At 40.3% G+C, this 15,794-nt stretch overlaps 1 protein-coding gene across 1 annotated transcript in view; it reads right to left on the reverse strand.

Moving 5' to 3' along the window:
* Positions 1 to 15,794, reverse strand: part of haus6 (HAUS augmin-like complex, subunit 6) — a 49,851-nt gene that overhangs the window by 29,341 nt on the left and 4,716 nt on the right. Inside the window, exons 2-5 of the mRNA XM_028805886.2 lie at positions 9,380 to 9,475; positions 4,648 to 4,726; positions 4,397 to 4,529; positions 4,139 to 4,286 (exon numbers count right to left, since the gene is read on the reverse strand). Of these exons, the coding sequence (XP_028661719.2) occupies positions 4,139 to 4,286; positions 4,397 to 4,529; positions 4,648 to 4,726; positions 9,380 to 9,475 (456 nt within the window). The remainder of the gene's footprint in view (positions 1 to 4,138; positions 4,287 to 4,396; positions 4,530 to 4,647; positions 4,727 to 9,379; positions 9,476 to 15,794) is intronic.

Consider the following 15,794-nt stretch of genomic DNA (forward strand, 5'->3'; position numbering starts at 1 on the left):
ATTTTGTTGAGGGTCCTATAGTGATGTAAAATTTCCTTTTTTTTTTTTTTTAATATAAAAAAGGATTACACAATAAAGTCTTTACTCCCATATACTTAACCATTCTGTGTTTAGAAGCACTACTTCAGCTCGGCACCTTCCCCCTTTCCTTCTTTATCTATAACCTCAGGCAATTAGAGAATGAAAAAAAGAGGCGGAGCTACATTTTTAACCATGTATTACAGGTAACAAATTTTATTATAGCTGGTGCCTTACATGTAAATAGACTGGCTTTTAAACCAAGACTATACAGCGTGATAGTGCCATATGTGCAATTTCAGGTGGCACAATAACTTATACAGTAATCCCTCTATATCGCGCTTCGCCTTTCGCGGCTTCACTCCATCGCGGATTTTATATGTAAGCATATTTAAATATATATCGCGGATTTTTCGCTGCTTCGCGGGTTTCTGTGGACAATGGGTCTTTTAATTTCTGGTACATGCTTCCTCAGTTGGTTTGCCCAGTTGATTTCATACAAGGGACGCTATTGGCAGATGGCTGAGAAGCTACCCAGCTTACATTTCTCTTGCGCCGACTTTCTCTGATCCTGACGTAGGGGGATTGAGCAGGGGGGCTGTTCGCACACCTAGACGATAAGGACGCTCGTCTAAAAATGCTGAAAGATTATCTTCACGTTGCTATCTTTTGTGCAGCTGCTTCCTGAAACGACATGCTGCACGGTGCTTCGCATACTTAAAAGCTCGAAGGGCACGTATTGATTTTTGACTGAAAAACAAACTCTCTCTCTCTCTCTGTCTGTCCCTGCTCCTGACGGAGGGGGTGTGAGCTGCCGCCTTAAACAGCTTTCTGCCGCGGTGCTTCACATACTTAAAAGCCAAACATTGATCCGTTTCCTTTTCTCTATCTATGTGACATTATCTGCTCCTGACGAGCACTCCTTTGAAGAGGAAGATATGTTTGCATTCTTTTAATTGTGAGACAGAACTGTCATCTCTGTCTTGTCATGGAGCACAGTTTAAACTTTTGAAAAAGAGACAAATGTTTGTTTGCAGTGTTTGAATAACGTTCCTGTCTCTCTACAACCTCCTGTGTTTCTGCGCAAATCTGTGACCCAAGCATGACAATATAAAAATAACCATATAAACACATGGTTTCTACTTCGCAGATTTTCTTATTTCGCGGGTGGCTTTGGAACGCAACCCCCACGATGGAGGAGGGATTACTGTAGTTGCATTCAATTCTTCCTAGTGAGCCCATAATCTGCCATGTTGCATCCTGATGAAAACTGAACAGAGACAGCATGCCCTTATAAGCCTCTGATGGTGGTTAAGTAAACATCAAAGCACTGCTGTACTCCTCAGTAAAGTAAAATATGCTGCCTGAAGCTATGCTTTGTTTGGCTTACATACAAAATATTTATCAACATGTTATTCCACAACACAGGTCCCCCCTGTGAAGTCCTGATCGCACAGAAGTGGGTACTGCAATAGCAAATGTCAATGGAGGTACGGGGATCGAGAAGAAAGCAGACGTTTACTTCCGGTACTGAAAATGACAAATTGCTGGTACTGTATCATTTTAAAATATGGGTTTTTGGTACTTTTCCAGTAAAGGTATACCACGTAACCCTAACTAGTACCAAAGCTAATCTTAATACATAATTCGCCTGCCTCCTCACTCACGTCCGTCCGAAGCCAAATGCGCAGTCGCCTTCTGCGCAGCTACCCGAAAAACTGACATCCAACCCCAACATCGTGGCAGGCGGCGGATTTGCGGCTGCAAAAATTCAAAGAGAAAGGCGACTTCAATTACAGCTCTAGAGGCCTGAAAAGCGATTTCGACTACAGCTCGAGGCCTAATTACACACTCGGATTCAATTATGCATTCATTCAATACACTTACATCAGGTTTGTGGTGCTTATACTTATTACTATTCCATATTGTACTGGAACATTCATCATTCAATATTATACTATAGGCCTGGAAAATTCATCAACTAACAGTACAAGCCTGTACAGTAATGAGCAAAGCGGACTACAATCATTACAAAACAACTTTATTACTTATTTGTTCTTCATACATTGCTGACACAAACTCGTGCCCGTTTCATCTCACGTTGTCGAAACGGGCTCTTTGTCTAGTAACGGATAATTCCCTCCCCAAGATCCCCTCTCACTCCTGCGTCCTTGGTGCACCACACTCTGCAGCAAGTTGGAGCACATTTTTCCCCCCAGTAGAGACTGACTTGTCTAAGCCGGTGGGATGGCGGTTCCTGTGAAGTCTCCAGCATGCCAAAGCACATTAATCCCCTATAGAACCTTCATTGCATTAAAGTTTCATCCCTCTAGTCTACTGCACGTTGAAGAGTGGACGGGTGATCGGAATGAGCAGAAAGGTAGCCTTTATGTTGACCAAGTTAGGCTATTACCTTCTTCCTTTCTCCAAACCCCCCCCCCACTTACAACTCTCTGCTATTCCTAATTTTGTCCATTTTCAGTGTGATGCACCCATTGACAACACAACTGAGTGAGTACTTTAGTCCATTCAAATAGGCGGAGTGACTGATTCTTACATTGTAGATACTTCCGATACTTAAAAAAAAAAAAAAAAAAAAAAAAAAATAGTAATTTGATTGTAGTGATTTTCATTTGGACTAATCAAGCCTTAACTTCTCAGGGCCATTTAAAATTTTTTTTAATAAGTTGCACATTAATCAAAAGCAAAGTGCCTGCTATATGCTATAGAGAATGATGGATGACAAATTGCTCTTTTCAGTTTCAACTTTTTTTTTTTTTTTTTTTTTTTTTTTTTTTTACAAAAAAAAGAGTGGTTCCTTTTTAAATAGTGTAAGGCTATCGATACTTTTGGCCAGGTCTGTATTGTTTTATAAAAATAAATCAGTAATAAAATTTAGAGACATAAAAAAATGCCACAAAAGTAACTCAATTTATTCATACACCACTAGTACCCACTGAACAGAACTGTGTCAGTAAGTATTACCTGCAAGACCCATTTGCTAGTTGTTATTTAAGTTACATTAAACGTTTGTCTATATATTTGTGCATAGTCTAACCCCTACCCGGCCGGGACACCAAGTGTGGAAGGACCAGGGGGGAAAAGAGTATTTTCAGGACAGTTTCTCCGAAGGCCAACAGAGGGCAGCCCCCTTGGTTTCCAGTGGGGCCATGGGCCATGAGCATGGGAACTCAACCCTGCTCTTGCCCCATAAAAAGGGGCCAGTCCCCACTATTCTTCGGCTAGAGTTGGGAGGATAGAGGACAATGCCTAAGGAGGAATGTAAGCAGAAGGACTGGCGGCAAGAAGGGAGTGCTGTGGTGCTGGTGATGATATGTGCAATTGATCCTGTAAATAAACTGTTAGATGTTAATCCTGTCTCCTGTTTGGCTTTCACATGGTATATTAGGTAGATTATTAATCCCAAGGGGAAATTCACATACTCCAGCAGCAGCAGCATACTGATAAAAACAATATTAAATTAAAAAGAGTGATAACAATGCAGGTATAACAGAGACAATAACTTTGTATAATTTTAACGCTTTAATTCTAACCATTTCTTGTCTCTCCGATTATAGTCTCAGTTTGTGACCTGCTTTGCAGACAGTAAGGCATAGAGGGCACACAGTTTTAAACTGTGCCTTAACGTGCCTAATAGTATTTAACACAACAAGCTCTATTGAACATGCAGTGCCGTATGTTTAGAGCGCACTGAAGGCAAAGTAAAGCCTCGTTAGATATAGAAACAACTGAAGTTTGACAAGAAAAGTTTAGAGAAGCGACATTTTTCCCACCAATTTTTTTTGCCTTTAATTCTACATGTGTAACAACCTCTCTTTATTCTTATGTGGATGTTTGTTTTGAAAGGTTTAGTGAAAATTCAAAGCAAACTTTTGGACTGAGGAGATTTCTTTCAGCAGGCGTTTGACCCGTGATTGATCCTGCCTTACTCACCAGCAGCTACATTACCATTTCTAGAGTATACAATAAATATACTAAAAAAATGTTGTTAAATTCACTGTAAACTGTTCAAACTCTACCACACACAAATGAATTATATTAGAACATGGAAAGCTAAGTGTTTTGGGGAAAAAAAAAAAAAAAAAGATTATAAACTTACTGGGCTTTCTTTTCATACTCTCTCATCAGGGCATCTTGCCTCAGAGCAACTTCACAAAATCTTCTTTGTACGAGTTTAAATCTTCTTTTTGCAGTTTCGATGCACTGACTTTCTAAGCCTGCAGCTTCCGGGACCCACAATTTATCTTCTACATAAACAAGGAGAAAACAAAAACTATTAGAAAGGGGCAAAGAAAAAAAAAAACTCACAACTTTGCTTAGAGGGTATCTGAAAAATAAAATTCTTTGTTAAACTTACCAATGGAGAATTTCTTAATATCTTTCAGCAGAACATACGTGGCAAAATGAACAAAAAAAGTAATGAATTTGGGACCTCCTGGAGAGAGGAATACTGATGCAACTACTTTGGGAAACGTCCCACCCTGTTCAATCTAGAAGAAACCAAAAACAAACCAGATTTATGCACCATAATGCAAGAATTTCAAGCAATATTTTTGATAACTAACCATTAGCAGAATGAAATGACAAAGTGGAAAAGGCAACACTTACTGAAATATCTTGCAGCCATTTGTTGCAGGTCTTCCGAAACTCTGCATCAGCTTTTTTATCAAGAGGTGGCCAACAATTCCTTAATAAGAAAGTAACATTTCTTAAATAATCATTTCAACAAAGCAAGGATATACTACACAGGAATGTAAAATGTCACTATGATTAATGTTCTAAAATTTGAGCATCCTTGTGCTACAGCAGGGGTCTCCAAACTTTCAAAAAGAGCTACATTTACAAAATGAAAATGGCCGAGAGCTACTCATGTTTTCTAATGTTTATTCTCATAGCTTATTTCAACCCAAACAAACTGAACAACAACAACATTTATTTATATAGCACATTTTCATACAAACAATGTTGCTCAAAGTGCTTTACATAATGAAGAAAGAAAAAAAACTAAATAATTAAAATTAGGGAACACTAACTGAATAAAAGCCAGGTCCGATGGACAGGGAGGAGAGAGAAAAACTCCAGACAGCTGGAGAAAAAAAAGTAAAAACTGCAGGGGTTCTGAGGCCATGAGAACGGCCAGCTGCTTCTAGGCATTCTACCTAACATAAATGACCTCAATCAGTCCTTAGGGTATTCAGGGTTCACATGGAAGAACTTGATGATGGTCATGTGGACTTCTGGCCTTTAATCCATCAATGTAGAGATATCACGGTGCTTTGATTAGGTGGTGGCGAATAAGCTTGTTTTGCCTGAACATTTACAAATTTTGCATTTTAACACCACAAAAAATATTTAGTTCATCTGCAAGTGCATTTTGTATGTCTATATGCATTTTCACACTATTGAATTAAAACATGAATGCTGTCAAAACAAAACAATGCAATTCCAAATCCACAGATCTGACTTATTTGTCATTTTATTCACGGGTCCAGTCGCATGTGTGATGTGTATTTTAGTTAGTCAGATGACTCAACAGGAGAGGCAGGTGTATGGTGGAGTGGAGCCACTCAAGTTCACTCTTATGGAGTCATTTAAATGTTTGTCAGTCTTGTTCTGAACTTTGGGTTCATGACATTCATGTCAGACTCTCAGAGGTATAGAGACCCAAACAAAGACATTTTCAGAGCTGCTTGGTGAAGATTCTTATAGTTAGCTGGCTCTACTAAGCTCCAGAAATGCTGTTGAGACTTTAACTGCACATTATTTTGAAGGTTTACTAATATATAAAATCCAATGTCTGTCTGTCTGCTTTTCACGAGAGAACTACTTAACAGATTTAGATCAGATTTATTCTATAATTTGCTTGAACATTCCGGTTGATTTTCTGACTTCTTTCATTTCGCTATGCATCATAGTTAGCATGCAGTACCGATTTATTAGTGCAAATCTGAGAAACACGCAGCGGGCTGAGGGGAGGGGCCTTCCTCACTCGCCAGTTTCGATGCGTGTTCCTTAACTCCGCTTAGCTAGCGAATGAGAGAACGATTGAATTCAACTTTGTTTGATATTTAAAATAAAGTGTTACTCCGGTCTTGATGAGTTTGAGTCTGGATATTCTCTTAAGTGTATGCCACATTGAAAAGGTAGATTGTAATTGAGATTGTGGATCGTGATTTTGTGTTAAAAGGATCGTGATATGATTTATTGGAAAGATTGCCCAGCCCTAATTTGACTAATCAAGTTTTCAAATTTATGTAGGATTCATTAACCTTTTGGCGAGCTACTTGGGAAGGGGTGGCATGCTACCATTAGCCCACGACGTGTTGGAGACCCCTGTGCTACAGGCTGTTACCACAGTACGGCAACCAAGCCACATTTCAGTTTTGAAAAAGGGGGACTACAAGGGTTGGGAATCAGCCGAGACCTCCCAATTCCATATTACACTGATACTTGGCTGCCGATTCAATTTGAATTGTGATTTTTCTAAGCATTGCAATATGATGTTCTAATTTTAACCTTTTTTCATGAAAAGAAAGGGAATCTGCTTAAGATGTTTAAAGATTCAGTGTATTGCTAAAATACGCAAATCCTTTCTCATCATAATATTTTATATTATACACACACACACACACAGTCAACCCTTGATATACAACCGGCCTGACATGCGAACAACTTGGTTTACGACCAAAACTTTTGTTTTGAATTACAACATCTTGCGTTACGACCCGAATGCGGTTTCGTGTATCTGCTTGTGCGATTGTAAACAAACAGCCGAGAGCGTTTATAAGCGTCAGTCGGAGCCCAGATACATGTGTTTGTGTATGTAATTTCGGTCAGTGCAGTGATTTATAGAATTTATTTCGATAATTGCTAAGGAAGGAAGAGAGGGTAAAGAAAGCGATCACAATCGAAACGAAGAAGGAAATTGTGTGGAAATATGAGAGTGGCATTCGTGTGACCGATCTCGCTAATATGTACATCATGTCAAAATCCACCATCTCAACAATTTTACAAAGAAAAGATTTGTATAAGGAAACTCCTTCCAAACAATAACCACCTTCCATTTCATTCTCCTCCTCCGTCCTTCAAGCCAAAGATGTCAACTTAAATGGTGAGTGGAGTATGAAATTGTTGTTTCTGGTAGGCTAGGCTCTTTTTGGTTAGTACATTAGAAAAATTATTGGCGTTTGTGGTAAATAATGCACATTATACAACCCTTTTTTTTATTAAAAAGGGTTAAGTATGTGTTGCTGTGGGAGGTTCGGAACACATTAAGGGCATTTCCATTATTTCTTATGGGAAAAAATAGTCTTGACTAGCCCTTGCGAACAAATTGAGTTCATAAGTCACGGGTCCACTGTGTGTGTGTGTGTGTGTGTGTGTGTGTGTGTATTGTATATTTTATATTATAAAAAATATAAACGTCTATGTGTGGAAGTGTGTCTGTCAGTGCGGAAGGCTACAGCATGATGCTCAAAGAAAGAAACATTGTAGATTTCAAGTGCCACTGTATTAGCTATTGGTTGGTTATACCCAAAGTAAAGTTCATGCTTTAGATTTGAAATAAGAAGGCCTTGTAACCTGTAAATAAACCTTTCCTTATATTTTTCTCTCTCATTGTGACAAAGACAGGACCTTTAAGGCACAAGCAGCTCCCACCAATAAAATGTAAACATTGGGCAACAGAACTATACATAGTCTTTTAACATATATATTTTCTTATTTACTTAAACAGCTTTGGTAAACAGCTAAAATTTCCCTCTGGTGCAAATAAAAGTCGAAATACACTGTTCTATTACACAGTAATTAAATATCAATATTTTAATGATACAGGTCAAGAAAGCCTAATAAAAATTCCTAAAAGCTCCATAATCCGAATACATCCAAGTGTTAACGTGACACCACCTATGTTCCCTCTTTTTTAATGCTGCGGAGCTGATATGAACATCATACGGGCAAATTCCAAACAGATTTATTCTTTCTGATCACATGTGAAGCAGTGAATGCCACAAACCACCATCACTTGATCAACTATCATAGGAACCAGAGATTGGATAAATGCTGTGCATTTCACAGCAAAATACAAGAGGAGATTCCATGCATTATAAAACTGCAGGTTTTGTGGAAAAATGCATTGAAGAACCGAAATGTACACATGCAAGTATCCAGCATTGGCCCTCTTAAAAGGGAACCAAAATACAACGGCTCTGTGGTAATGATTTATTATTCTCACAAGTCATCATTTAGCTGGTTTGGCTGCATTTCCCTACTTGATTCAAGGATGTCCCTACGATAGCTCATTACGCATATATAAATATTGCAAAATCCAAAATTATTTGAAAAACAAATACTTCTGGTTCCAGGCATTTCAGATTAGGGGATGCTCGACCTTTAATGTGCTTTGAATCTAATATTTTCTAACAAATGTGTGTTTAGGTCCTGCGGTGGGTTGGCACCCTGCCCAGGATTGGTTCCTGCCTTGTGCCCTGTGTTGGCTGGGATTGGCTCCAGCAGACCCCCCGTGACCCTGTGTTCGGATTCAGCGGGTTGGAAAATGGATGGATGGATGGATGGATGTGTGTTTAGTAAAATAGTTATTTGATAATAAGGTCAGAATATAGCTGGAATTAAACAAGGCGAGGAGTCACTAAAGAAGGTAAGAGCATGTCAAGCAGTTAGAGGCCCAGGTTTTCTCTGCAAGTGTGACAGCAGAGCCAAGAATTTACATTGGGTTCAGATAGAATGACCAGCTTGAAAAATAAAAGTGATAAGTCAGGGAGTGTGCCGTAACTGATGCTCCCTCACAATGCAGGCAATGTGCCTCATTCGAGACTCTGAGCAACCGCTCATTCAACACAAAGTCAAACCAGCAGTACCCACTGCTTAATACGTTTGGTTTAATGAACCAGTTTGTCAAAGCCCTATCAAAAGACAGCCTGTTCTAGGTGTTTATGTAAAATGTTTATGGGTTTGTCCAAGGCTAATTTTTGCCAGATGTGATATTAGAAAACTCCCTTCAGATGTTGCATTTGATGTGGTGAACGACCTGGAACAAGAGGTTTGGGTCACAGTCAAAGAAGTTATTTCTAAGGGTTTGGGTAACTATGCCAAATTATACAGAAATAAATTTGATAAATTTATTACATCAAGTTGGTAACAAGTTGAGTCACAATACGAGTCTCAAAGTCCACTTTTTTTAATTCACATTTGGATTTTTTTCCCCTAAAAATGCATATAATGGTAGGGTAGTCTTACTAATAAAGAAGCACTATTAAAACCCTTGGATCTCTCAAACATAAAAATGAACAAAAAACAACCTGTAAAATTGGAAATTTCATACCTGAACAATTCTTTTGTGCGAGCAGAGTCTAACTTGTCAAATAAAAAATGTGCCACAATGTGAAAAGCATCTTTATTAGGCTTATCAAACATATGCCTGAAAAAGAAAAAAAAAAGCACATAATTCATTTAAAAGGTTGAGTTAACAGTTTATTGCCACATACACAGGAAACTGTCACACTGTACAATGAAACTGTGTCTGCATGCTCTACTGGCCACAAATATACAAAAATTAAACACAAGACAGTTAACATCTGCAGTGGGCTGGTGTCGTGCCCAGGATTTGTTCCTGCCTTGCGCCCTGTGTTGGCTGGGATTGGCTCCAGCAGACCCCCCCCCCCCCCCCCCCCCCGTGACCCAGTGTTAAGATATAGCAGGTTGGACAATGACTGACAATTAACATTCTAATAGTAAAAATACAACAGAAAAAAAAAATCAACTAGAAATACAGCAGTGCAATTTCAGCATATAGTGTAAATACTGTATTACATAAATATATGCAAAATGCAATGCAGATTTCATAATTCCAACAGTTGAATAGAGCAGACAGATTACTGGCTGGGCCTAGGTGCCAGCAAAGCCAGGCATTGAGAGGGGAAGATTAAAAATCATTAAGAAGCCCAAATGCCCAATGATAAAAACTTCGGCATTGGCTTGTAAGCCTTGATTTCACTCCTATAGTGTCTGCCTGATGTTGAATAGGCTATTTTGGGGGTGGGTGTTCGCCTTCCTGATAAGTCTTGCATGGTAAATGTTCTCCAGAGATGGCCAAGGTGTTCTGACCACCCACTGTAGGGCTTTGGAATCCTGTGCAGAACAGTTAACACATCAGACGACGATGGCATTGGTAAGAATGCTCAACACTATACAAGTTAGTTACCACGTACTCTGGCTGATATGCCAAATTTGTCTCTCACAAAATACAAACACTGTTGAGATTTCTTTACAAAATGAATAGTGTTGCAGGACCAGGTAAGCTTCTAAAGAACAAAGATTTTTTTTTTTCTTCTTCACTTCACTTTCTCCACCTCTGCCTGACCAATGTATAGTGTGTGCTGCTCCCTCCTTTTCTGGGAGTCCAAAATCATCTCTTTGAAGGAGAGATTGTTGTCCTGGCACCACACAGCCTACAGAATGGAGGAGGCAAATCTGTCAGTCTCATCTCTCCCACTAATCAGTCCAATGATCTCAGTACCACCAACAAAATTGGTGATATTCTGGGAGGCACCACAGTGAAGAGGGTATGAAGCAGGTGGCTTTTAATGAATCGTATGATGTGATATCACCTACTGTTGAATTCTGCTCTGTACTTGTAATATTTCATTTGCACTACTGTATTGTATTGAGGATTACTTGTGTTCTGTTCTGTGTATTGTGTTGTATTGACCCCTTTTGACACTTACTGCATGCCCAACCTACTTGAAAAGGGGTCTCTCTTTGAACTGCCCCCCCCCACCCCCCCGAGGTTTCTTTCATTTTTCCTTTTCCCTACAAGGTTTTTTTTTGGGGAGTTTTTCCTTGTCTTCCTAGAGAGTCAAGACTGGGTGGTTGTCAAAAGGCAGGGCCTGTTAAATCGTACAAGAAGTGCTGCAATGAGCTTTTGGGCTATGCAAAAATAAATTGTATTGTAACGAAAGATTAAAATAAGAGTGGAGGCTTTTCAGTTTAAGCAAAAAAAAAAAAAAAAAAAGATTAAGAGGATACATGACTGAAGAGTAACAATGATGGGATTGAGATAGTGCTTTTAACCCTTTAAGGGCAGATGTCAACTTTTGACAACACAAGAGATTGAGAGCGGGCATCAACTAAAGTCAACATCCAGGGGCAGAGTGCGTATACAGTGGAACCTCGGTTCACGACCAAAAAGTTCGCCAAACTTTTGCCTTGGTTCACGACCACACACTCGGTATACGAACAAGCCAGGATCCCTCTCGGTTTGGACATGTTCAGTCTCTCCCTGTGCAGCGAGCGAGAGAGGCACGCACACACACAGGAGCACACTAGAGAGACACACACACACAGGCGAGAGACAGAAAGAAAATGATACAGTATTATTTTTATATTATATATTTATATATACACACACACACACACACACTTCGTATGGTCTGGAATGGATTAACTGTATATACAGTGGTGTGAAAAACTATTTGCCCCCCTTCCTGATTTCTTATTCTTTTGCATGTTTGTCACACAAAATGTTTCTGATCATCAAACACATTTAACCATTAGTCAAATATAACACAAGTAAACACAAAATGCAGTTTGTAAATGGTGGTTTTTATTATTTAGGGAGAAAAAAAAATCCAAACCTACATGGCCCCTGTGTGAAAAAGTAATTGCCCCCTGAACCTAATAACTGGTTGGGCCACCCTTAGCAGCAATAACTGCAATCAAGCGTTTGCGATAACTTGCAATGAGTCTTTTACAGCGCTCTGGAGGAATTTTGGCCCACTCATCTTTGCAAATTGTAATTCAGCTTTATTTGAGGGTTTTCTAGCATGAACCGCCTTTTTAAGGTCATGCCATAGCATCTCAATTGGATTCAGGTCAGGACTTTGACTAGGCCACTCCAAAGTCTTCATTTTGTTTTTCTTCAGCCATTCAGAGGTGGATTTGCTGGTGTGTTTTGGGTCATTGTCCTGTTGCAGCACCCAAGATCGCTTCAGCTTGAGTTGACGAACAGATGGCCGGACATTCTCCTTCAGGATTTTTTGGTAGACAGTAGAATTCATGGTTCCATCTATCACAGCAAGCCTTCCAGGTCCTGAAGCAGCAAAACAACCCCAGACCATCACACCACCACCACCATATTTTACTGTTGGTATGATGTTCTTTTTCTGAAATGCTGTGTTCCTTTTACGCCAGATGTAACGGGACATTTGCCTTCCAAAAAGTTCAACTTTTGACTCATCAATCCACAAGGTATTTTCCCCAAAAGTCTTGGCAATCATTGAGATGTTTCTTAGAACATTAGGGCTCATCTCAATTTTGCTTTTTGCTTAACAGTGGTTTGCGTCTTGGAAATCTGCCATGCAGGCCGTTTTTGCCCAGTCTCTTTCTTATGGTGGAGTCGTGAACACTGACCTTAATTGAGGCAAGTGAGGCCCTGCCAGTTCTTTAGACGTTGTCCTGGGGTCTTTTGTGACCTCTCGGATGAGTCGTCTCTGCGCTCTTGGGGTAATTTTGGTCGGCCGGCCACTCCTGTGAAGGTTCTCCACTGTTCCATGTTTTTGCCATTTGTGGATAATGGCTCTCACTGTGGTTCGCTGGAGTCCCAAAGCTTTAGAAATGGCTTTATAACCTTTACCAGACTGATAGATCTCAATTACTTCTGTTCTCATTTGTTCCTGAATTTCTTTGGATCTTGGCATGATGTCTAGCTTTTGAGGTGCTTTTGGTCTACTTCTCTGTGTCAGGCAGCTCCTGTGATTTCTTGATTGAAACAGGTGTGGCAGTAATCAGGCCTGGGGGTGGCTACGGAAATTGAACTCAGGTGTGATACACCACAGTTAGGTTATTTTTTAACAAGGGGGCAATTACTTTTTCACACAGGGCCATGTAGGTTTGGATTTTTTTTCTCCCTAAATAATAAACACCATCATTTAAAAACTGCATTTTGTGTTTACTTGTGTTATATTTGACTAATGGTTAAATGTGTTTGATGATCAGAAACATTTTGTGTGACAAACATGCAAAAGAATAAGAAATCAGGAAGGGGGCAAATAGTTTTTCACACCACTGTACATACAATCCTATGGGGGAAATTGCTTCGGTTTACGACCAGAGTTTTGGAACGAATTATGGTCGTGAACCGAGGTTCCACTGTGTGTGTGTGTGTGTGTGTGTGTATTATAATATATATATATATATATATATATATATATAATTATATATATATATTATATATATAAAAAAACCACTGTAATATTACAGAGCGCCTCTTTGTTAGGACAGAGGTTTAACTCAGTGACTTGACATCGAATCCCAGCATGTGTGCGAGTAGCTTAAATATCATCTAGAATGGCATCAACATCAGGTAAGAGAGCAAAGCAAAATACTCCATGTGTATTATTTATTTACAAGGGGGCTCTGCCCCCTGCTCACTTCGCTTGCCTACCCCAGGCGTTGGGTATCCTGAAATACAATAGTCGAGCTCGTTCGTTTTGGAGCCGTGCCCGCTTTGCCCGCGGCATTTCAGACGCGCGTTGTAGGCGCCTGCGTTCATTGAGTTTATCCAGGCGGGCTCGTGTTTGTATATCCGTCAGTTGAGGTCGTTCGTTTTTGAACCCGTGCTTGCTTTGCTTCCGCAGTGTCAGACGCGCGTTGTAGGCACCTGCATTCATTGATCTTATCCAGGCGGGCTTGTGTTTGTATCGTTGAGGTGTATTGTGTTTGAATTTGGTGTAAAGCGTTCAGCGGTTTGTACAATCCCAAGCAGCACATTATTCCTAACTTCACTCCGCAGTAGTGCCACTCACAATATGGCGGTGACGCCTGCGCTTTATGGACCTGTGGGGCCTCCGTAGCCTCTCACGGTTGACTCTGGGGTGCAGCGCAGAATCCTCTTGTGTGTGTGGCGGTGTCGTTAGGCGATAGCTATGGGTGCGTTGTTGCTTCATTTCTCATTCACGTTAGTTGACCTCTTTTGTTCTTGGGCCGTGACTCCTTCGTTTGCGGTGGAGAAGACTTCGCTTGCGGTGTAGGAGACGCGCGCCTGCGCAGTACGTCATGTACCTGCGTCCATATCCGGTTTATTCTCGGTTAGTAATATGGATTTCTTCCGTATTATTGTTGAATTAGACTGACTTACCAAACTGATTTTAATGCAAGTAATCTGGAGATCAAAAATGAAAGTCAAGTACCTGCTCGTGCAGCTGACGAACCAATGGCAACATTCACCCTGGGAGGACTACACAGACCCGTGGGAGGCAAGATTGCTACTGGACTTTATCAAATGACATAGCGTGCCAATGGACACTACAGATTACCAGCCACTCAACTACATCAAGTTGTTCCCACTCGACCAGAATGTGCCTTTCAGCTTACGAGTCTTGATTCTTATGTAATAAGTCTGAATTGACATACTGTAGTGGCTCATGGAACAGAAAACAAATTTGTCATAAATAAGAATTTTACGTTGACTTGTGTGTGTAACCATTGCTTTGTGTGCCTTTTAGAAAACAGTTTTTTTGGAAAAAATATTTAGCCCTGGGACAAAAAGAAAAAAAAAAAAAAAAAATTGCCCTACAAGAGTTAAAATGAGTTCATCAAGAACATGGGGACACAGTTGGAAACTTATTATGGGTAAACATTAAATAGAACTAGGGTGTTGTATCATGTTAGCCATTATGGATGTAATGAGAAGTCAAGAAAAAATACGCCTTTTATTGGCTAACCAGTAATGGGTGCACAGCACATGCATATGACTTCTAGTTTTCAGACTCTGTACGTTTAGCATTCATTTGCTCAGAGGTTGATGAGCTTGCTGCTTTTTGAGCAGCTCTTTTCTCCACCCTAGTGGTCTGCTTCTTCTCTTCTTCCGTTGGCATCTTTTTGCATTAAAACTGATTAAGTCGGTGTTTGTGTTACAATTAGTATGTTTTTCTTAAATTTTTCACTTAAGCTGGCACTTAAATCATTCTTGAGGCAGATTGAAGACTTAAGATATGGAGAGGTAGAGGAAGTAACGGCAAAGGTGGTAGGGAATGAGAACAGCACCCGTACACATACGCCGCACGGCTGCCCTGCTGCCGAGAGTGGATTCTATAATAAAAAAAAATAAAAAAATAAAAAAAATAAAAAGGAATAACCTTGGAGGTCAATCATCACCCCCAAAAGCGGATAGTAGACCTCACATAGTATATGTGTACCAAATTTCAGGTCAAAAGGTCAAACGGTTTGCGAGCTACAGGCGATTTAAAAGCCTGGACAGACAAACGAGTAGCCACGGTAGTGTATTACAGTGATCCCTCGCTATATCGCGCTTCGCCTTTCGCGGCTTCACTCCATCGCGGATTTTATATGTAAGCATATTTAAATATATATCGCGGATTTTTCGCTGCTTCGCGGGTTTCTGCGGACAATGGGTCTTTTAATTTCTGGTACATGCTTCCTCAGTTGGTTTGCCCAGTTGATTTCATACAAGGGACGCTATTGGCAGATGGCTGAGAAGCTACCCAACTTACTTTCTCTCTCTCTCTCTCTTGCGCTGACGTAGGGGGGTGTGAGCAGGGGGGCTGTGTGCAGCTGCTTCCTGAAACGACATGCTGTGCTGCACGGAGCTTCGCATACTTAAAAGCTCAAAGGGCACGTATTGATTTTTTATCTCTCTCTCTCTAACTCTCTCTCTGCTCCTGACAGAGGGGGTGTGAGCTGCCGCCTTCAACAGCTTTGTACCGGCGGTGCTTCGCATA

Source organism: Erpetoichthys calabaricus, chromosome 7 (assembly GCF_900747795.2).
Source record: "Erpetoichthys calabaricus chromosome 7, fErpCal1.3, whole genome shotgun sequence".
NCBI classification, from domain to species: Eukaryota; Metazoa; Chordata; class Cladistia; order Polypteriformes; family Polypteridae; genus Erpetoichthys; species Erpetoichthys calabaricus.